Consider the following 23,719-nt stretch of genomic DNA (forward strand, 5'->3'; position numbering starts at 1 on the left):
GCCTTTTAGCGTTTCCCAAGGGTCTTGTGGGATCAGCCTGAAGAGGTTCGTGAGCAAGGCAGAGGGTTTGAATAGCTGCCGAAGGAGCAGTGGCGAAGCTTGAAGGAGGAGGAGGTGGGGCTGGGGGCTGCCGAAGGCTCCGGGCGTGAAGGGGCTGGCAGGGGTTCTGCTGGGTGCACCATCGATAGGCTTCAGAGTCAACGGGCCCGTCGCATTGTTCCTCTGAGCACTTCGTACGAATCTTGCGAGTGACTCGTCGCCTTTCTCGAGGGCTGGAAACCACCTTTTTAGCAAGGAGCCGAGGGTCCGTAGCACGGTTGCGTGACCGCTCCGTGCCCACCGCAGTTTGCCCCTAGCCCCTTTGCTCTTGGGCCAGCGCTGCCCTTTCCCCTCCACCCCTCTGGTATGTTCACAGGGAGATCGGGCCCTTCCTGCTCTGGCCCCTGGTACCCATGCTCCAGCCACTGCACTCTGCCACCCTGTGTGGTCCCTGCTGTTGGAAAGGGGGAGGATGCGGCTCCCTGCAGTGCCCTCAGGGTGTTCACCCCTTCTCTGGAGCTGCCCGGGGGGCAAAGCTCAGCAGCCCCAGGCCTGTGTCACACGTGACTTTGGGTGGGAGGGACAAGGGAGGGCAAGGCCCAGAGGCGCAGAGAGGTGTAGGCTGGAGCTGGGGTGCTGCAGGAGGTGCTTGTACACACACACACACACTTATGCATGTGCAAAGACACACACACATGCACTCATGCACCTGGACACTCACACGCACACTTGTGCACACTCCGATGCACACGTATGTGCATACACACACCCTGTGCTCTCTCATGCACATCTGTGTGGGCCTGATCCACACGCTGGGCTACCAGGAGACTGCCAGCGCCATGCTCTGGGGGGTTCTGCAAGAGAGGCTCACACACACAAATGCATGCATGAATGCACCCTCAAACACACATGAATGCACACATGCACATGCATGTACACACACAGGAATGCACCTGTGCACCCATATGCACACACACGAATGCCCGCATATGCACACACATGCATGCACGCACATACGCACACACATCCATGCAGGTCCAAATGCACTCTTAGGCTCCCCATAGGTAGCCCAGACCCCGCTGTGTTTTTGCAAAGTGCCCAGCTCTGGATTTTCCTCTCCCAGGAGCATCTGGCTCACCTCGCGTGCAGCAGGGCCAACACAGCCCACTGCAAAGACCCAGGGTGGGGACCCTGTCCCAGGGGTTCCTGCGCTCCCGTATGCTAGAAAATACAGTCCGGGCAGTCTGAAAAGCAAGGAGAGGCTGGGTCTCTGTCAGAGACACAGGCCTGGCTCTGGAGGCGCTGATCCAAGCAGATAAGGCTAAAGGAAGGATCCTGGCTCCTCTTCTGCACAGGGGGAAACTGAGGCAGGGAGACACTCAAGGGGCAGATTCTCAGAGCAGCAATGGGAGCTACTCACAGTAGAGGACAGGAGAGAGCCTGGGGCAAAGCCCAGGTGCCCGAAACCCCCAAGCCCATCCCTGCCCGGTCAAAGGGAAGGACCCCAAGGGAGGAGCAGGCTGGGTCCTGAGCAGAGACCCGAGAGCCAGGACCCTGTAGCTTTTCCCTGTGACCCGGAGCTGTGCTCCCTGACCTAGCGTTGCCGTCTGGGCCCCTGCACCTTCCTGCCTGCTGGACCATGAGGGGAAATTTAGACCTGGTTGACCCCAGAGGCTTTGCAATGCCAGGCTTAGAGCGTGGACAGACAAGTTATACCGATATAAGAGGGCAAGAGGGTTTTAATCTAGGACTCTTTCATGTATCCACTCCATCCCAGGCTCTGTGATAACGGGCCCCTGAGTGCAATACGGCTACCTTACCATGGCTTAGCTTCCACTTACTGTGGGATAGGAGCAGATGGATGAAACAGTGGCGCCCAGTGGGCTGGCACACGCTCAGAGGTGGTAAGCCCCCTGCCCCCTTTCATCCAAAACAATAGTTTCATCTGTCCATGGAAGCTTGGTCTCTGTAGCTCCTTGAAGAGGAGGTGTAAGGGAGGGTGGATCTTGGTCTAAAAGTCCCTTCCTCCGGATTGCAGATGCCCCGGGGGCACAGCCAGGCCAGAGCAGGGGCTGGGCCTGGAGCTGAGGTTGGAAATAAGGAGCGTGTTTCAGGGATTTAGCCCGTGGATCAGCTCCCCTTTCTCAGACACATGCTCCAGTTCAGCCACAAGCAGGTAATACCCAGTGGTAGCCTAGAAGTCAAACTAGGGCATGTCTACACGTGTATTTAAGCACGCCTAAATTTAATGCGCATTATCTTAATGCACATTAAGTGGGTTTAGGCAGACATCTACACGTGCAGGCATTAAAGTGCATTAACGCTGTGTGTGGACTGACTTGGGGCTCAAGTTGGCCCCCAGTCAGTCCACACACACAGCGTTAATGAGCTTTAATGCATTTTCATGTGGGTTAACGAGCTTTAACTATTCACTCCTGAATTTGATACCTACATTTGCACATGGCCCTCCCCTGGACTCTCTCGAGCTTCTCCACATACTTCCTGCAGTGCGGCGCCCAGACCTGGATGCGGTACCCAGCTGCGGGCTCTCCAAGGCCGAGTCGAGCAGGGGGATGGCATCCTTTGCCTTGCTCAAGATGCCTCGGTGGATGCATGCCAGCGTTTGAGCTCTGCCAGCTATGGCATTGCACTGGGGGCTCGCGTTCATTTTGCGTTCATGACACCCAGGTCCCGTCGGTCGTGGTGCTGCCGAGCCTGTAAGTGTGTTGTGGATTATTTCTCCCCGGAGGGAGCACTTTACTTTTCTCCATATTAAATGCCATCAGGTTGAGATCCTTGTGAGCCTGTCCAGGTCGGCCTGTATTGCCAGCCTGTCTTCAACCCATTGTTTGGTGTCGTTGGCAAACTTCGCCAGTTCGCTTTTAATACCTGAATGCAAATCGTTGATGGACATGTTGAAAAGCACTGGTCTGAGTCCTGAACCCTGATAGATGCTGCTGGTCACCGTGATGACTCTGTTTCATCAATCAATACTCCCCGGTTCCTACCTTGGAGCCGCTTACCTTGCCACCGAGAAGTAGTCCAGGCCACATTTTCCTAATTTTGTCCTGAGTGTTGGTTACCAGCCATCTCATTTCATTCGTCAGGGGCCCTATGCTTCCCTTTTTTTCTTTCTCCAACTTCCTAGATATTTAACGAGGGACTTTGTGTTGTCCTTGATTCTCAGAAGGGCACAGTGTGAAGGGTGTTAATTTGTCCCAATGGTTGGGGCAGCATCCAGAGGCCTGGACAGCCCTCATGTGGTCCTTCCTAACCTGCCCTTCCCAGCCTCTTCAACATCCCGTGGCAGGGAGTCGCACAAGTGAATGCCGTGCTGGATGACAGAACTGCCCCGGTTGGCTTTAAACCTGGTCCTCCATCATTCCCGTGAGCGTCCCTTGGTTGCGGCATTGAGAGAGGTGGTGAATACCAAACCCCTAGTCTCGTTCTCACTGGAGCCATGATTTTGCAGGGCTGTGAAATAAAAGAGAGACGTGCCCAGGCACGGCTGCAGTAGTGGACCGTTAAAACCATGAAGAAGGAGGGAGGGCCGTTAACATGCGTGGAGTGGAGAGAGATTGGCAGGAATCAGAGAGATGGATCATGAGTCAATGGACTCTCCCAGCACTGCTTGAATAGAAATGCCCCGTTCAGTTAAAGAGGGGTGGCCACCTGAGTGCAGGATGGAGGGTGTGGGACATTGATGCTCTGGGGACACTGTCCACGTACTGTGTTAACCTGTGGAACTCACCACCACAGGATGGATTTAGCAGTACCGTCTCCAAGACTCATAGGAAAGATGCTCTAGGCAGCAATGCATGGTGGGAATTGGGGCAGTGGGGGGTCATGCTGTTTCCGGACATCAGTCATTGCTGAAAATTGTCCGTGGGAATTGATGGACTGGCAGCTTCTCCTGGACGGGTGATTCCCACCGGCTTCGTTTGCCCGCAGAGCTGCATTATCCACATTACAGCATGCGGGTCTCCATAAACGTGCCTGAAGAGAGACCACCCAGGTCTGATTAGATAAGCAAGTGGGGAAACAGAGGCACAGCCAGAGGGAGAGGGAGACCCAGGAGTCCCGGGCCCCTCTGTGCTATGCTGCTGCCTGGACAAGCGATGCGGCAGCCAGCTAGCGGATGGGGGCCGTGCCGGGGGGATGCCTGGGGAGCGTCTCAGAGGGGCCCCGTGGCCACGGGCCTGGCTGGTGTGCGCTGCAGGCAGAGGCATCCGTCCGCCAGGGGCTGGGAGCACGAGGCAGCCTGGAAAAAGCAGGTGCTAAACATTGCAGCCTCCTGTCTTCTTCACCCGGGGCGCAGCGAGGAGCAGACAGTAAATGTGTCATCCCCTGCGCAGGGAATGTAAACAGTCTGCCAGCAAACCTCCAGCGCCGGGGCGGAGCGGGGCGCAGGCCAGGCGCAGCCCCGGGGCTAAGTACCCTGCCCGTGTCCTGTCCGTGGGCTGGCCCAGCTGGATGCATCTGTCCCCTGCATCCTCCCAGCTTTGCAAGGGGCCAACAGCAGGCACTTCCAGGCCCGGGAAATGAAGGGGAGGAAGCTAAAAGGCCCTGCCTGCTAATAGGGAGCAACAGATGACCTGTCTCCGCTGGGGCCCTCGTCTGCCCTGCCACAGGGAGATCCACAGCACAGGATTTGGGGGGTGGCTTTTCCTGGGCTGCAGCAGGAGCGTGTGCGAGAGCCCTCCCCAGCGCAGGGGCAGGCTGCAGGGCTCTGCTAAGCCTGGCCAGGCGGTGGATGAGGGTCTGGGCAAAGCCACTGGGCAGGGATGGCCCTTTCATGGCCCAAGAGGGGTTGGTATAATGTGGTCCTACCCAGAAGGACCCCGCACACTCACCGACCCTTGCACAGAAGTGTGCAGGTTGCAGGGAGACTAATCTGAGCCAGGCGTGCGACCCGCTTTGAGCATCTGTGCGTCTCCATCGGCCGCCCCGCCCCATAAAGGAGAGTCTGTCCGTGGGGTTGTTAATGATTGCAGGCCATATCTGGGGCCCCCACCAGAGGCTGAGGGCAGTGCTGATGCCCAGGGGGGCCCCGTCCCTGCCCGTGGCCTGTGGCTGGCTCTGGAGGGGGGATCTGGGTGCAAGCAAAGCCCTGGGGCCGGGGGAGTCTGGGGAGGCAGAGGCCTGGCCCCGGGCGGATCGCTCCACTGCCTCTCCGCACCCATCTGGACTGGGGCAGTGCCCGTCACCGCGGCCTCAGGCCTGAGTCCCGGCTCCCCTCCAGCTCTCTGGGGCCGCGGTCAGGAGCCGATGCTCAGGGCGGGTGGGGGGCGCGATGCTTCTGCAGAAGGGAGGAAACACGTTTGCCTTGAGCCGGGGAAGAGCTCGTCCTGGCCGGCACGGCGCAGAGCAACCTGGCCGGGCTCCAGCCCAGAGAAAAACTGCCAGCTTCTGCCGGCACGAATCCTCCCCTTGGCTGCTGCCCTGATTTTCCATGACACCATCGCTCCCGCGCTGCAGCCCCCCACGAGGGAGCGGGACCCAGTACCACGGGGCGGGGAAAGTCGGGGTGGGGGGAGCCGGGACGGAGCCCACAGGCCTGGGCGGTGGGCACGGACCCCTGCCAGGCACAGGGTGCGCTGGGCTGGGGCCATAGCGCCTGCGAAGCCCTGCCCCTGGGGACCCCGGCAGATCCAGGCACCCCCCCCGTGCCCCAACCAGTGCCACCCCTCCCTTCTCCAGCCTCGCTGCTGGACCCGTCAGTCCGGCACAGCTGGGTGTGAGGGGACATGACTGCGGCCATGCAGGGAGTCAGTGGCGGAGCTGGGGCTGGGCCCCACCCTTCCCCCTGCCCCTTGGTGAAGGGCACCCACTGCTCCCCGATACTACCAGCTCGCACCCCAGCCCCGGCCTTGCACCCCAGCATTAACCCTCCACCTGCCACAGAGGGAGCAAAGAGGCAGCTTGTCAGCTTGGAGCCACCCAAGGGTCCCTCCCCGCCCCGTCGCCTGCCTGCTTGGGACACAGCTCTCCCCTCCCAAGCCAGGCCCAGGATGGGGCAGGGTAGGGAGTGCTGGGACCGGCTCCGGAGATGACAAGAGGCTTTTGGGTGAATTATGGCTGCGGGGTCCCTAAGCACGCAGGACCCCATGCATCCAGGGCCAGGCTCCACGAGGCTGCGACACACTTTATGGGCATAGCAGAGCACTCGGCGTCGCCCCGCAAGGCCTGGGGTCCCCCAAGTGAAATTGCCTGGGGCTTTCATGGGGGCGGCTGGCCCCAAAAGCATGCTGCCTCCTCGAGGGGTCCCTCTGGTCTGGCCCAGGGGCCGTCTGCTCTGCTCATTGGCGTGGGGGACCATACTATGCGTGGGAGGAACGGGTAGGCAGGGCCGATCCTGCCTCAGGCAGGGGCTTGCACTAGTTGTGACCTCTGCGGCTCCCTGCCAGCCCTGTGTCTCCAGGACTTCGCAGCTGGGATATGAGGATGGATTTTCCTTCCAACGGAGGCGTCCCCAAAACGTCAGTCCTCAGCGTGCATCTGAGGTGCAAGCTCTCCCAAGGGCGGGGGCCTGGGGACCCGCCCTGCAGCAGGGCACCCTGCAGGATGCAGGGACGGGAGCTGGCCCGGGAAGCCGTGGGAAGGACGCCGGGAGAGCAGCTCTCTTCCAGCAGGCCAGCACGGGCCAACGCGCTCAACCCGGACCAAGGGAGCCGTGAATGTCTCGGGGCTTTCCAAGATAAATTGCAAGCGTGCGCTGCTTTCATCGGGCCCCGGAGAGACCCTCAGCCTGTTCGCCCCGGCGCGGCCGGCGGCACGGTCGCATTCCCAGGCATTTCCCAGAAGCTGGCAGGGGCCCGGGGGGTGGGGGGGGGCTGTGCCTGGCCTTGCCGTCACGGTTCAAAGCAGCCAGGCCTTTCTGGTGCTGACAGCTCTTCCCCTGCCAGCCTGTAATGCCCCCCTCCTCCCCGCACGGTGCAGGGCTGTGTTTCGGGGTAGCGGCATGTCTTTCCCAGGTTGCCTGTTCCCAGGGCTGATATTTGGGGGTCAGGAGAGATGATGCAGGCAGGGGGACTCTCTGGGGCTGCTGGACACCCACCTACCCACCCACCCTGGGCATCTCCGGGGAATCGGCACAGCCAGCTGCTCCCTCCCTCCGGTGCCTTCATTCAGTCTCCCAGCAAAGGCTCTCCGGCCCCACGCGTCTCAGGGCCTGGATCGGTGCCACAAGTGCATGGCCAGACCTGGGATTACAGATGCTGCAGTGCATCCTCCCATCGAACACAGCATGCATTTTTCTCCAGCAAAAGCAAAGATAAAAGCTTTGCTTATATGCTGGGGGGGCTAGCGCTGTATTATTCAGGTTAAGATCAAAGCAGAAGCAGATATACCAGCTGGAGCGTGCTCTCGGTTGCTGGCGTATTAGATCAAGAACACCCCGCTCGGAAACACGTGCCCCAGTTGCAACAGAGTCCGTCCATCCCGCATCGGCCTCGTCGCCCGTCTTTGGACCCATGGAGGAGGCGGTCGAGGAAGACAGCCGTCACCAACTGCAAGGGATGGCTGAAGAAAGCAGCAGCCAGAGTATATAGAGGAAGTTTGAAGAAACAGCAAACTGGGCAAAAAACAGCGGAAGGCTTTTGTCTCATTAGTCTTGCAGTCATCACGGTTATTCAGACTTGGACCAAAATCTCACCTTCTTGAGTGTCTTGACGAAGCCTCCAAAACGTCGCTGCCAGTCATGGCTGCACCTGAGTGAATATGACCCCCTTTGAGTGAAGGTTTTTAGCTGGAGCTGCAGACAGTCTGCAGGGCTGTGAAACACAAGGGAGACGAGCCCGGGCAGGGCTAACGGACAGCAGAAAGGGTAGGGTGAAGAGTGGACCATCAAGGCCGTTATGAAGGAAAGAGGGGGGTTAACACCCATGGAGTGGAGAGAGATTAGCAGGGAACTCAGCGGACTCCCTCAGCTCTGCCTGAATAGAAATGCCGCTCCCCTTCCCAGGCAGGAGGGAGGCACAAGGATGCAAAGGCAGAACCAAGTAGGGGCCGAGGGGCTGGACACCAGCCACTCCCGAGGCCCCCTTTGCCCCCCACGTTGGGCCGGAGCTGGGGGGGCGGGTGGCATCTCCCACCTGGTGCTGCCTTCTGGAAGCAGCCCAGTGTGGGCCGTGCCTGCCCGGTGCTGATCGGCCCCGATCCGGCTCCACTTCCAGCCGCAGGCGCAAGGGACAGCACCTTGTTCCCAGCCCCCGGCCACCTCCGCCTCTGCACAGAAGCTGCCTGCGGAAAGCAGGAACTCAGCAGGAGCTGGGGACGCAGCCCTTGTCCCCAGGGCCTCTCCTCCCTGCCTGTTTGCCCAGCTGGGGAGGTGACAGAGGGGCAGCGGGTGAGACTGGGTCAGGAGAAGGTGACATCAGGCCTTTTGTTCCCTGCACCCAGATCTGGATGGGGACACAGGGTAGAGGGGCACCTGCTGGGGTGGGGGGATTTATTCGGGCTCCTGGCACAAGAGAGATCAGTGACTAAGGGGAAGATTATATGTCTGGTGAACAGCGATGGGGACAGGGGTTCAGATGCCTTTTAAAGAGCCAGCCGTTGGTTGCTGTGTGCCTCAGTTTCCCCACTGGGGGGAATGGGGATTCCCGTATGTGGGGGGCTGGACCCACTAAGGTTGGGGACCCCTTGAAGGGCTGGAGAAGTGTAACTAGAGGGGGTGAATACAGACAGACAGACAGACAGATCTACTTTAGTTAGTCTATAAGGTGCGATTCTACCCTGCTTCTAATTTACTTCAAACTAACATATATGTATATTTAGGTGTACCTATATGTATATGTATGCGTAGCCATGTGTGTAAACACACACACACAAACCTATACCACAAAACAGACAGCTAGATGGGTAGATAGACAGAGCTGGCATGTCCACACCGTGCTGCAGCCCCTGCACGGCGGATGCACTCTCCGCTCCGGCTGGAAATAAGCGGGGAGGATAATGAACCGTTGGGCTGTTACCAAGGAGCGTCAGGTCAGCTCCAAGTCCTTAATCCAGCCTGGATGCTTGGTGCTAAAAGGCCTGATCTAACTCGGCCCCGATTTTAGATCTGGGCGCTGGGGTCAAAAGTAGCAGCCTTGGAGTGAGACCAACGTATAGGCACCGACGACGGGCAGACAAACAGCCTCGGCCGCGGCGCGGGTGAGAACAGGATCCCAGGAGCCATCCATCCTCCTGCTCCCAGGCACACACTGACCCATGTTTGAGGCCAAGAAGACATATACTCCCTGGTGCGATGCGGCCCCATGGGCTGTGTCAGAGCTACTTGGTCCCAAACCGTTCTCCAGCACTGGGCTGGGAGTCAGGACTCCTGGTTTTCACCCCCGGAGCGGTGCACAACTAGACGGGGCCTTGGGCTCACTAATCTTCACAGGGGCTTGGACTAGATGACCTCTGATGGTCTCATCCGGCCTGACTTTTCTATGATTTCTATGGGCCCATTATGATCCATGGCATACCATCAGCCCTGCTACTGACTGCCCACAAGGCCTTGGTCATGTCCCCTGAGGGATGGCTGGAAATTTTCCCATGGAAATATTTTTTTTTCCAGCCAGAAATACATTTTGCAACAAAAATGGAAAAATGGGTCCCAATGTGTTCGACATTTGCAAGGATCCCCTTGCTCTACCTGTGGCAGGTTCGGGTGTGATATCTTTTCTTGTGTCAGGACTGATGGTAGTTCTATTAAGCAGATTATAGCTGTTCTTAGTGGGGACAGATGACAGGACAAGGGGCAATGGGCTCCAGTTGCCGCAAGGGAAGCTGAGGTTGGGTATTAGGAAAAACTTTTTTATGACGAGGGTAGTCAAGCATTGGACCAGGCTCCCCAGGGTGGGGGACTGTCCATCTTTGGAGGTTTTGAAGCCCTGGGTAGACAAAGCCTTGGCTGGGATGATGTAGTTGGGGCTGGTCCTCCTTGGAGCAGAGGGTTGGACTAGATGTGACCTTCCGAGGGCCCTTCAACCTGAATTTTCTGTGACTCGATGATTTTATGATTCTGTGCTATGGCTGGGATCAGATAATCATAGAAGTCGGGTCGAAGGGACCTTGTAGATCTTCAAGTCCAACCCCCGCCTGGGCAGGAGAAAAATTGGGCTCAAATGAGTCCAGCCAGGTAGGCATCAAGCCTCCTCTTAAAGCCCCCCAGGGTAGGAGCCAGCACCACTTCCCCTGGAAGTTGGTTCCAGCTCCTAGCCGCCCTGACCATGAAGTCGTTCTTGCGGATGTCTAATCTACACCTCCTCTCCATCAACTTGTGGCCGTTATTCCTTGTTATGCCGGGGGGTGCGAGGGGAAACAAGGTCTCCCCCAAACCCTTCTGGTCCCCCCTAGTGAGTTTATAGATGGTCACCAGGTCCCCCCTCAGCCTTCTCTTGTGGAGGCTGAACAGGTTCAGGTCCCGTCACCTCTCCTCGTAGGGCCTGCCCTGCTGCCCCCGTATCATGCGGATGGCCTCCTCTGGACCCTCTCCATGCTGTCCACATCCCTCCTGAAGTGCGGCGCCCAGACCTGGACGCAGGACTCCAGCTGCGGCCTGACCAGGGTTGCATAGAGGGGGAGGATCACCTCCCTGGACCTGCCTGAGATGCATCTGTGGATGCATGACAAGGTGCGGTTGGTCTCCCTGACCGCGTCCCCACACTGCCGGCCCATGTTTATCTTGGAGTCAATGATGACCCCCAGATCCCTTTCTGCCTCCGTGCTCTCAAGAAGGGCGATTCCCATCTTATAAGTGTGCTGCTGGTTACTACTGCCCACGTGCAGCACCCTGCACTTGTCAGTGTTGAAACGCATCCTGTTTATGTCAGCCCACCCATGTAACCTATCCAGGTCTTGCTGCAGTCTTTCCCTCCCTACTAGCGTGCTCACCTCACCCCAAATTTTGGTATCATCAGCGAATTTAAACAGGTTGCTTTTCACCCCGTCGCCCAAATCGCTGATAAAGAGATTGAACAGCACGGGCCCAAGGACCGAACCCTGGGGGACTCCGCTGCCCACTTCCCCCCAGGTCGAATATGACCCGTCCACCACCGCCCTCTGAGTACAACCTTTCAGCCAATCTGCAATCCATCTGACTGTGGAGGCATCAATGCCACAGTCGCCTAGTTTTCTAATGAGGATGGGGTGGGAGACAGTATCAAAGGCCTTGCTGAAATCCAGAAAGACTACGTCCACGGTGACACCTGCATCCATTGCCTTTGTGACCTGATCATAAAAGGCAATCAGGTTGGTCTGACACGACCTGCCCCTAATGAAACCGTGCGGGTTGCCCTTGAGCATCATCCCTGAAGCCGGCCCATCACAGATGTGCTCCTTGAGGATCTTCTCAAAGAGTTTCCCTAGGATAGAGGTAAGACTGACGGGCCTATAGTTGCCAGGGTCCTCCCTCCTCCCTTTTTTGAAGACGGGGACCACGCTGGTTACCTTCCAGTCATCTGGCACCTGGCCCGAGCACCACGAGCGCTCGTAAAGCCGTGCCAAGGGCCCTGCAATAACCCCTGCTAGCCCCCTCAACACCCTGGGGTGGAGAGCATCTGGACCCGCTGATTTGAACACATCCAGCCCCTCCAGAAGCTCTCTGACCCGGTCCTCCCCAACCTGAGGTCTGGAGGCGCTCCCCTCGAGTCTGTCTGGCATCCCAGCGGGGAAGTCCCCGGTCTCTGCACAAGAAAACGGAGGTGAAGAATTGGTTAAAGAGGTCTGCTTTCTCCTCTGGCACAACCACCAGATTGCCCAGCATACTTCACATGGGCCCCACGTTACCTGGTGCCTTCTTCATCCTCCCTATATATTTGAAAAAGGACTTTTTATTATCCTTGATCTTGGACGCTAGTCCTAGCTCTATGTCCGCTTTAGCTTTCCTGACAGCCCCCAACAGGCCTGAGCAAAGGAGGTATACTCCTCTTTGGGGAGAGCCCCCCCCCCCTTCACCGGGTGTATGCCACCTTTTGGCAATCAGGCATTCCCGGACGCCCTCGGTGAGCCAGGGGGGCTTTCGGGCACTCCTGCCCCCCTTGCTTCTTGTTGGGATGGTCACCCCTTGGGCCCTGAGTATCGTTTCCTTAAGGAACGACCACTCGTCCTGGACACCGAGCTCCCCTGCTCTCGGGACCCCCAGCGCCTCTCCCACTAATCTCTTCCACTCGTTGAAGTTGGCCCTCTTGAAGCCTAGGGCTACCGTCTTGCTGCAGGCCCTCGACACCCTGCGCTGGATGGTGAACTCCAGCGAGCGATGATCGCCGTGGGGGCCGAGGACCTGGAGGCCCCTGACCAGGTCGTCACCTGTGGCCAGGACCAGGTCCCACAGGGCGTTTCCTCTGGTGGGACCGCGCACCTCCTGGGTTAGGTGCAGGTCCTGTATCTCGGCCAGGAGCCTCCTGGGACGGTCCGACCTGGCTGACTGCTCCTCCCAGGAGATGTCCGGGTAACTGAAGTCACCCATGACAACTGCATGCCTTGCCTTAAGTGCCTCTGCAAGTTGGCCCGAAAATTCCCGGTCCAGCTCCTCCCCTTGGCTGGGGGGTCTGTAGTAGACCCCACCATTTGATCCCTCTCCCTATGGCCCCCTTGAATGGGATGGTTTGGTGGGGACAGCTCTGCCTCAGCCAGGGTGAAGGACTAGATATAACATCTGGAGGTCCCTTCAAGCCCACTTCTCTAGGATTTCTATGGAAAATCAGGACTCAAATATTCAGAATTTTTTTTTATCTTTCTGAGTTTCTTTTCTGGAGATGAAGAAAAGGACGTGGGAAAGGTTGTGTGGAGGTGTGGGGGCTGCGGGGGCTCGACCACCCGGGCGACAGTGATCATCGCCTGCTGGGAGTCACCATCCAGCGCAGGGTGGCAAAGGCCGGCAGCAAGGCAGCAGCCCTAGATTTCAGGAGGGCGGACGTCAATGAGCTGAGGAGGATAGTTGGGGAGGCGCTGAGGTCCCGGGGGGGGCGGGGAGCCGGGTGTCCAAGGAGAGTGGTCGCTCCTCAAGGAGGCGATCCTCCAAGCCCAAAAAGAGGTAATCCCAATGAGGATCAAAGGGAGCAGGAGGGGGCAAAGGCCCCCATGGCCACCAAAAGCATCCAGGAACATCTCCTTGCTAAAAGGGAGGCGCGCACCCGATGGCAGGAAGGGGACATCCCCAGGGAGGACTACACTGCGGTGGCTCGGGGCTGCAGGGGGGTCAGGAAGGCCAAGGCGGGGATGGGACTGGGACTAGCAACCCGGATCAAGGACAACAAGAAGTCCTTTTTTAAATACATCGGGGGTAAAAAGAAGGTTCCAGGTAATGTGGGCCCCTTGCAGGATGCGTTGGGAAATTTGGTTGTCACACCAGACGACAAAGCCAACATATTTAACGATTTCTTTGCCTCCGTCTTCCTAAGCAGGGACTGGAACAGCCCCCACCACCGGCCCCCCTCAGGCCCCCGGGGAGGTGCACCTGGGCCAAGGGTTAGTGAGGAACTAGTTCAGAAACTTCTGGAGGGACTGGATGTATTTAAATCAGTGGGTCTGGACGATCTCCACCCCCAAGTGCTGAGGGAATTAGCTGCGGTCATTGCGGGACCCCCGGCACGGCTGTACGAGTGCTCGTGGGGCTCTGGTGTGGGGCCAGAGGACTAGAAGAGGCCAATGTGGTCCCCATCTTCAAAAAGGGGAGGAAGGAGGACCCGGGAAACTACAGGCCAGTCAGTCTTACAGCGATCCTAGGCAAGCTGTTCAAGAAAATTATGCTGGCACACATCCAGGGGGGCCAGCAGGGGACTGCATGCTTAGGGGCACCCGGCACGGGTTCATCAGTGGCAGGTCCTGTCAGACCAACCCGGCGGCCGTCTACGACCAGGTCCCCAAATCCTTAGACGCAGGGGGAGCAGTGGACATCGTCTTCCTGGACTTTCGGGAGGCCTTCTACACTGTCTCTCACCCCGTTCTCATTAAGAAACTGGGGGGCTGTGGTGTCGACACCCACACAGTCAGACGTGTCGCCAACTGGCTGGAGGGCCTCACCCGGAGAGCGGTGGTGGACGGGTCATGTTCGCCCTGGAAGGACGTGGGCAGTGGGGCCCCCCAGGGCTTGGTCCTCGGGCCCGCACTGTTCAACATCTTCATCAGTGACTTGGACGAGGGGGTAAAAAGCACCTGTTCAAATTTGCTGATGACACTAAGATGTGGGGGGGGTGTGGGCACACTGGAAGGGAGGAATAGGCTACAGTCAGACCTAGACAGGTTACACGGGTGGGCGGACGAGAATAGGATGGGATTCAACACCGACAAGTGCAAGGTGCTGCACCTCGGGAGGAACAACCGGCACCATGCCTACCGGTTAGGGAACTCCCCTCTTGTCAGTGCAGAGGCAGAAAATGATCTGGGGGTCATCATTGACTCCAAGATGAACATGGGCCGGCAGTGTGGGGACGCGGTCAGGAAGGCCGACTGCACCTTGTCCTGCATGCACAGATGCATCTCGAGCAGGTCCAAGGAGGTGATCCTCCCCCTCCATGCGGCACTGGTCAGGCCGCAGCTGGAGTCCTGCGTCCAGTTCTGGGTGCCGCACTGCAGGAGGGACGTGGGCAGCATGGAGAGGGCCCAGAGGAGGCCACTCGCATGGTCAGGGGACAGCAGGGCAGGCCCTACGAGGAGAGGCGACAGGACCCGAACCTGTTCAGCCTCCACAAGAGAAGGCTGAGGGGGGGATCTTGTGGGCTGTTACAAACTAGTCAGGGGGGATCAGCAGGCATTGGGGGAGTCCCTGTCCCCCGAGCACCACCAGGAGTGACCAGGAATAACGGTCACAAGCTGGCAGAGGGCAGGTTTAGGCTAGATATCAGGAGGCGCGACTTCACGGTCAGGGCGGCTAGGGTCTGGGACCAGCTCCCAAGAGAAGTGGTGCTGGCCCCTACCCTGGGGGGCTTTAAGAGGAGGCTGGATGTACACCTTGCCGGGGTTGTTTGACTCCAGCACTCTTTCCTGCCACGGCAGGGGGTCGGACTAGATGATCTGCTCAGGTCCCTTCCGACCCTAGAAACTATGAAACTATGAAACTATGAAGGTGTTCTCCAGGGTTTTCATTTGCAAAAAAAAACCACCCCAGAGACAAAGAAACATGGGATGGGGGAGAAGAAGAGAAGAAACGTCTCTGGGAAGCCTGTTCCAGTACTTTAATACCCTTAGTGAGAAAATTTTTCCTAATATCCAACCTCAACTTCCCTTGCTGCAGCTTGAGCCCATTGCTCCTTGTCCTGCCATCTGCCCCCACTGAGACCAGCCCGGCTCCCTCCTCTTTGAAGCCCCCCTGCAGGGAGGTGACGGCTGCTATTCAATCCCCCTCGGTCTCCTCTTCTCCAGACTCAATCAGCCCAGTTCCCCCAGCCTCTCCTCGCCAGTCCTGTCCTGCAGCCCCACACCCATTTTCATTGCCCTCCACTGGACTCTCTCCAGTGTGTCCACATCCTTTCTGCAGTGGAGGGCCACAGCTGGACACAGGACTCCAGATGTGGCCTCCCTAGTGGCAAATCTGACTTCCCTTGATTTGCTGGCAAGACTTCTTGCTCTCAGGTTCTCCCTTTAGCTTGCTTCTTCCACCTTTGGGCCAGGGGCAAGCCAGACTTGGGGACGTCTGAACTCCAAGGCTCTGGGCTCGAGGCTTGCATGTGGGATGCCTGTTGCTGTGGATTTGGGAGTATCTGTAAAGTGCTACCATGGGCTTGCTTGTGGTAGCACTTTACAGACTTGAATGATCGAGCTCTGCTCAGTCAAAATTTGGAACTTATTTTTCAACTAAATTAAAAAATAATAATAATCATGCCTTGGGTGAGTAGTCAGATGAGTTGTTTAAGTGGGGAGACCCTATCTTGGGGCAGGATTGTGTGTTCAGCCCTCCTTGTCCTTTGCTTTCTTCCAGCTGGTTCCCATGGAAGGAAGCAACACTTGCCTTCTTATTTCAGCCAGAAAACCCCCAAATTGTTTAGGCTGACACTGAGGCATCTGCAAGAGCCAGATACAAGGGATCTGGACACCAAAGAGGAGCGGGAATGTCCCGCTGGTTTTCCAGCCAGGCAGGCATCTCTCTGCTCAGCCCCTTAGCAACTCTCTGGCTCTGCTGGACCCCAAGGAAAATCCAATAATGACTCTATTCATGTCCAAAATGAAATGCTCCCCTTTCCTTGATTGCTCCGAGAAAGTGAATTGCTCCCCGCAGCTGGAAAGAGAGAGATAAGGGATGCATCTCGGCTGGTTTGCACAGGGCTGATCCTGCCTCAGGCAGGGGTCGGACTAGATGTGACCTCTGCAGCTCCCTGCCAGCCCCATTTTTCTAGGATTTCTGTGATTCTGTGATTCTGGATGTGTGTGAGCTGCTTTGGATGGGGCCGATCCTGCCTCAGTCATGGGTTGGACTAGACGTGACCTCTGGAGCTGCCTGCCAGCCCTATGTGTCTGTGACTAGCCAGTGCCTGACGTGCCCATAGCTGTCCATGTGATGGGACCCCACCAGGCTAAGCCTTTTCACACTGATTCCCCGCTTTTAATTGAAACTCAGAAGCCAGGGGAGTGTCAGGGACAGTTTTGGGGTGGGAGAAATGGCCAAATTTGGCTGCAAAAAAACCAGACAAGTGGTATTTAAATAATGTGACCAACTTCATGGAGTTGTGTGATGGAGCTGCAGGTCACTCTGCAGACACACACCCAGGGGGGACTTCTGTGGTAGCGGGGCGCTACAGAGCATTTGTGGGAAGGGGCAGAGACCCCCAGAGCTGTGCGAGGGCCAGGTGGACATGTATGTATAGCGGCTTCATCGAGGGACTGTCTGATCCAGATCTGGGGGATAGCCCCCCAAATTCAGAGGCATGTTTGGAGCCTGAGATCAGGGGCAGCTGCAAAAGGCAGACCCACATCTGGGTCCAGGCTAAGCTAGGAGACCTGGTGATGTTAGCTAAGAGTGTGGGCAGTGCCGGATCCTGCTGCAGGTCAAGTATTGTGGTGTCCAGGGGTGTCTAACAGCCCTGATGATATCCCGGCCAGTGGCTGCTCGGCCACTGACTGCAAAAAAGGGCCTGCAGTCACTGCGTGTTAATGACACACCCCAGAGACAGCCGCATTATCCGTAGATCTTGATTCTACCCGGCTGCCGTGGCTCTCATGGCTTTGCAAACATGCCGAGGTGGGGTTTGTGGCCGTCTCCTCTTCACTCCCCAGAGGTCAGATTATCCTGTTAGCCTGTGCAGCCGTCTGTAATTACTCTGGACCAGCAGGACCAGGATGCTGCCACCAGCTGCCAGCGAAGCAGCTCGGACGATGAACCTTTTGCAATTATCCAGGCTGCGAGGGCCGCTGCACCCCTGTGCCTTCTCTCCACACCTGCCTTGTCTGCTCTGATTATAAATGCCTCGAGATGGGGATGGAGCCTGGCCGGGTGTAAGGACCATGCATGGAGCAAGGGGGCTCTGAACTCAGCTGGAGTGTCTGGGGCCATGGGGCTGATGGGCTGGGCCAGTGCTCCCGTTGGGTTCACCCCCACAGGGTCCTGGCTAGAGGGTCTTGGCCCTCCGCTCAGGGTCAAGTCCACGCTATATTTGGGGTCAGGAAGGATAATTTGTTACCTCCTAGTCCAGCTGGTCCAGACAGCACCCTCCACCTTCTGCATTATCTGTTTCTCAGGGCTTCGAGCAGGCTGGATGGGACCCCCCGCCTGTCGGTGCCAAGCCCCGAGGCCTGTCTGGATGCTGCAAACACTGGTCGTCTTAGCACAGATCTAGAGGGGTGAAGATCCAGGGGCTGTATTACCGTATTTTCCTCACATATAACAGGCATCTTTCCCTGCCAACTCAGCCTCCCAATATTGGGGTGCGCGCATTTAGCGATGAAGCAGATCTTTTGCCCAAGATACTGCTCCTTGGTGCAGCTCGGGTATTACTCTCCAGGGAGCTGAGGGTAGCACCGGTCCCCTCCGGGGACCCCTTAGCACCCCTTCACCAGTGAGCAGGGCAACAAGAGGGATGAGTGGCATGGAGGGGCTCCCACCTGCGGAGAGACTAACGAGGCCAGGCCTGTTTGGTTTAGAAAGGAGACCCTGGGGGGTCAGGAGAAGTGTTTACAACATACTCAATGGTGCACAAAAAGTCAGTAGGGATTTATTAGCCACTGTCTCTCTCCAGACAAGAACGAGGGGTCATACCATGAAACAAGTAGGGCTGAGGTTTAAAACTAATGCTAGGAAGACCTTTTCCACCCAGCGTGTCATTAAAGTCGGAGCTCATTGCCGCCAGATGTGTCGGAAGCTGAGAGCTCAGCCAGATCCACGGCGGGACTGGACACGGGCTTGGAGGAAAGGGGCATCGGGCGCTATTGAGCAGGGGGCGAGGGGCACGGCCTCTGCATCAGACCCGCCTGGACCCCAAATGCGGAGGCTGCAAATGGGAGAGGAACAGGAGGGGAAACCCCTGGTCAGACCCAGCTCCCTCTTCCTTCCAGCCTCTGCTCTTTACCGCCGTGCAACACACTGGGCGAGATGGACTTGGGGTCTCTTAATGCAGGGGAAGACGCCCGTCGCTGTCCCCGTGCAGGTTGCCCTTTGACAGGGATGGGCTTGGCTCCGCGGCGAGCCCCGCGAGGGGAGGCGGGGGGGCGCGAGGTGCCTGGAGGGGACTAACCGCGCCGGCGCTGTGTCTCTGCCCCGCAGGGTACGGCCATGCGGCTCCCAGCACCGACGGCGGGAAGGTCTTCTGCATGTTTTACGCCCTGCTGGGGATCCCGCTCACCCTGGTCATGTTCCAGAGCTTGGGCGAGAGGATCAACACCTTCGTCAAGTACCTGCTGCACCGCATGAAGAAGTGCCTGGGCATGCGGCGGGCCGAGGTGTCCATGGCCAACATGGTGACCATCGGCTTCTTCTCCTGCATCAGCACCTTGTGCATCGGGGCCGCCGCCTTCTCCTACTACGAGCACTGGAGCTTCTTCCACGCCTACTACTACTGCTTCATCACGCTCACCACCATCGGCTTCGGGGACTACGTGGCGCTGCAGAAGGACGAGGCGCTGCAGACCATGCCGCAGTACGTGGCTTTCAGCTTCGTCTACATCCTCACGGGGCTCACGGTCATCGGGGCCTTCCTCAACCTGGTCGTGCTGCGCTTCATGACCATGAACGCCGAGGACGAGAAGCGGGACGCGGAGCACCGGGCTCTGCTCACCCGCAACGGCCAGGCCAGCAGCGTCCACACCACGGACACGGCCTCCTCCATCCCGGGGGCGGGCGGGGGCGGCTTCCGCAACGTCTACGCCGAGGTGCTGCATTTCCAGTCCATGTGCTCGTGCCTGTGGTACAAGAGCCGGGAGAAGCTGCAGTACTCCATCCCCATGATCATCCCCCGGGACCTGTCCACCTCGGACACGTGCGTGGAGCAGAGCCGCGCCTCGCCCGGCCGCTACCCCGACACCCCCTCCAACCGCTGCTTCTGCAACGCCCAGCGCTCGGCCATCAGCTCCGTCTCCACGGGCCTCCACAGCCTCGCGGCCTTCCCGGGACTCACGAAGCGCCGCAGCTCCGTGTAACCCTGCCCGGGCCCGGGGACCTACCCCGGGGCGAAACGTGTCCGAGACCGGTGCCCTCCGGGCTGAGGGGAAGCTGGGGGACGCACGTGCCGTTGCGTGTGCAAACGCACGTGCATGTGCGGGGACACACAGAGCTGCGTCCGCTGGTTCTTTGCACGGGGGGAGGATCTCTCTTGCTCCAGTTGCAGCCACTCTGCAAAATGTGAAGCAGGCTCCGCGCGCGCCCGTGTCTCTCCAGCCGTACCTCCGCCGCCGCGGCGCCTCTGAACGCTGCCAGGGATGTGCACGAGCCCTGCCAGGTGGCCCGCGGCCCTTTCCCTCCCACACCCACAGGCAGCCCCCTCACCCCCCGTGCAAGGGGTCACTGCACGCTCTCAGAGCAGATGGGTGGCTGTGACAGAGTGCTGCACAAGCACGTGTGTGCATGCATGGGTGTGCGTGCACACGCATGCATGCAAGAGGCTGTGCGTGCCCCTCCTGGCTGCACGTGCAGCTCAGCCCGTTGCAGACACAAGGCTCTGGAGCAATGTCCCCGCTCTCTGCAGCCACGCACCCCAGTCCCATCCCCGTGAGTCCTCGGCCCACGAGGCAAAGCTGGCGGGGACGCGTGCCATTGGCATGGGGCTGGCAGACGGGCAGGGAGAGGGGCTTCCCGCTTCCCATAACCAGACATCTCTTCCCCAGGGAGCGAGTCCTGCCTCCGTGCGGGCTCTACCTCTGCTGAGCATCACTGAGCCTAGCAGCCCCCGCTCATCCGCCTGGCATCCCCCCCTACTCCTGCCTTCCCCCTGGGCTTGTGGCGCTAGCAGCAGCAAAACGGGGGGCGGGGGGGGATAGTAGGTCTCAGGGCCGCAGAGCCAGCTCGGGTAGGAACCGCACATGCATCACCGGGCGAATCAGGCTAAGAGGGGCTTAGGCAGGAGCTTTTTATATTCCTGCCCACGTGGCCCTGCCGCGCGCTGCAGACGACAGGCCGGGAGTCACGTAGCCAGCTGCAAAGGTCTGGCTGGGAAGGGGGAGTTGGACAAAAGGGATGTGGGGGGCGGTAATTGCATCCTGTCTACCCAAGTTGCTGCTCTGGAAGAGACGTGAAAGAGGGGCGACCCGGGAAAGCGAGGACACAGATCCCCAGGGGGCTCGGCGCGGTACCCACGCTGCCCGCCTCCATCCACGTAGGGGCGAGGCTGTTTTAGGAGGCGGTGGGTGGGTTTGGAGGCAGGGGTCATTGCCAATGGTTTTCCCTGGGCAGAGGTGGGAAGAGCTGTGAGGGGCGCTTTCTGGCACGGGGGTATCGGATGTGCCCATTGCTGGGCTGGGGAGTCAAAATGCTTTTTGTAGGGCTGTGGAGCCAGCCAGGCTTAGAGGCATCCCAAAACCAGACCCCTTTTCCCTTGCACTTGAGTCTACAAGCACTTTGGAAACATCGCCAGCCCCTCACAGGCACCTGGACAGGTGATGATCCCGTCCGGCAGGATGGGAGAGCCAAGCAGGAGGTATCGCACAGCTCCTCCACCGGCCGCAGCGCGGGTCCGAGGCTGGCACTGAGCCTGGGTGCCCCCCTGCCCAATTTCAGCTGGCAACTACCTCTCCTGCCTCCATCAGGGCAGGATGACGCCCAGGTCCCAGCTCCACTTGCTCTTGCCCCCCCAGAAGCAGCCCGTTGCCCCAGAGAAGAGGATCTCGCCCCCCAAAACCATCCTGCAGAGCACCCCAGAGGGGAGGGCAGGCTCCAGGCAGGCACTGCTTGCAGACAGCCCCCACGGGCTGGGGTTTTCCAGCAAGATGGTAGGATCATAGGCTGGGGGGAGCCCTGCGGAGATCATATCTAATCCAACCTCCTGCCCGGATGCTGCCCATCCCCATGTCCATCTGTCCTGCTCTTTTACACTTCCAAGGGGGCAGATTCCCCTCTCTCCGGGCACCCCGAGCCACCCGCAGACACAGAAAGTCCCTCAATTTCCTGTGCTGCGACTGAAACCCATTGCTCCCAGTCCAGCCACAGACAACAGCCCGTCTCCATCTTCCCCGTAACCACCCTTCAGGTATCTAAAGACTGTTAGCAACCCCCTGGCCCCCGAAGTCCAACTAAGTAGCCCCGGTTCTTTTAGCCTGTCCCCATCCGTCGTGCCTCCCGGGGCCCTCGATCCATTTAACGCCCCGTGAGGGGACTTTTCCCAACCCGTCCGCGTCCTTGCAGTGCGGGGCCCAAAACGGGACACGGGGCTCCTCTGCAGTGCCGAACAGAGGGGGGAAAGCACTGCCTTTGATTTGCAAGTGATGCTCCTGTTCATGCCAGCCAGGAGGCTGTTGGCTTGGCTTGCAAGGAGAGCACACGGCCGGCTGGGATCCTGCGGCACAAGCAACCCGCGCTTGCAGCTCAGCTCAGGGAGCATCCCCTGGAGATCTAGTCCAGGACGTAGCAGGAGAAACCAGGTCTGATGCTCGAGGCCAGCACCTCACTGCCCATGCCCTGGCATCTCACAAACCCTAGTGCATTGGGAGGCCACGGGAGAGAGAAACCTGCCAGGCATTGCCCTAATTAATGCATGCCTGCATCACCCAGATTGCCCGCTGCGGTATCCCGCGGGGCCGCGGCTAGGATGGCAAGTCTCACTCGTTGTCGGGTCTTGGCAACTCTAGAATAATAAACAAGTCTGCGCGGCCCCTCCGGTCCTCCGAGTGACCCCACCGCTACCCAGGAGAGGAAAACAAGGCAGACACAAAGCAGGACCCGTATCATGTTTCCTGGCACCGGGGCAGAGGCACGAGCCAGGCACCTTGCGTCAGGCCGCAAGGCAGAGGTTTGTGGCTGGGGGAGACGCAGCTGATCAACCTGGGGGGAAATCAGTGCAAGGAGGTCGGGGGGGGGAGCGGAGAGAGGGGGACCCTAATTCTTCTGCAATGGGACAGACGGCTTGTCACACTGGATAAGTTGCATGTCCCGTGGGAGCCAGGGCCTGGAGCTCGCAGTGGCCTTTGGTGCTACAATCTCCCCCCTCCCCAGCCCGAACCCAGCCTGCTCAGATGCAGCAATGATCACCGTAGACAAAGCTGCCCGTGAGGCTTCGTGGCGTTTTAGGGGCCAACGCGGTCTTGCGTGGCCTCCGCTGCCGCGGTGTTTGCAGGGGTGGTGAAAGGAGGGGTGCATTCAACCAGCCAAACTGCAGCCTGAGCTGGATCTGGATCCAGAGCTCGGCGTTTGGCTTGTTCTTGTCGGGGGGAGAAGGACAGCAGGCAGCTAAACACCCTCGTCTACCAGGCCAGCTCTGTGCTCCAGGCTGCCATGGAAGCTGCCATGTCAAGGGAGAGGGCGTAGCGGAGGGCAACCCTTGCCCATTACCCAGCTGATTTATGGAGGAAGATGGGACAGGGAAGAGGCCAGCCACCTTTTAGCTGCAAGAGGGAAATCTGCCTTGGGGATGCAGAGGAGGGTGGGAAAGGCCTGGACACAGCGCTTCACCCCAAATCACCCTGGCCCGTGGGCAGCCGAGGAAAGGAGCTGGGCCTCACGGCAGTCCAGGCTGCTATCTTGCAGAGCTAAAGTTGCTCCCCATTCCCACCGGCCCTCCTAGCCCCTTCCCCCTCCAACCCTGGGCCCCAGGAAGCCTCCCTCCACAGACACGCAGTCAGGACTAAAAGCACTGGCCTCCCTGCCCCGGCGCAAAAGGAGCACACTCTTCCTGGCGGAGCACGCACTGGGGGTGCAACAGCCACGCTGGGTGCCCCCGCACAGCTTTCCCAGGAACCCTGCCGCCATGCCGGGGGCCGCTGCACTGAGCCGTGATTTTTATCCCCTCTCCCCCATGACGCGGAGCAGCCCGAGGATGCAGCACGCCCGCTGCCACGCGACCCCGTGTCTCCCCGAGAGACGCCCACGTTTCGAATACTTGACGACCTGTACATACTGTTAGATACGGGAAGAGGATATTTATTACCCAGCAGGACGCTGTCTTCATCCTATCTATACAATGGTCTCGAAGGCCAAGGCACGTTGGCCTGGAGGGTGTGGGGGGGTGGGATGGGGGTGGGGGGGGAGGTGATGACCCTGGGAAATTTTGCTCTCAGCATCTCTCATCCTTAAGACACGGAGGGGAGGAAAGGACCCGGTCCCCTCAGACCAAGGTTA

At 58.9% G+C, this 23,719-nt stretch overlaps 1 protein-coding gene across 1 annotated transcript in view; it reads left to right on the forward strand.

Moving 5' to 3' along the window:
* Positions 1-23,585, forward strand: part of KCNK3 (potassium two pore domain channel subfamily K member 3) — a 33,103-nt gene extending 9,518 nt beyond the window's left edge. The window contains exon 2 of the mRNA XM_090031118.1: positions 18,722-23,585. Within this exon, the coding sequence (XP_089887244.1) occupies positions 18,722-19,593 (872 nt within the window). The 3' untranslated portion in view covers positions 19,594-23,585. The remainder of the gene's footprint in view (positions 1-18,721) is intronic.
* The last annotated feature ends 134 nt before the right edge of the window (positions 23,586-23,719 follow it).

The sequence above is a fragment of the Crocodylus siamensis genome, chromosome 1, assembly GCF_052110815.1.
Source record: "Crocodylus siamensis isolate JL-2025a chromosome 1, ASM5211081v1, whole genome shotgun sequence".
Classification (NCBI taxonomy): Eukaryota; Metazoa; Chordata; order Crocodylia; family Crocodylidae; genus Crocodylus; species Crocodylus siamensis.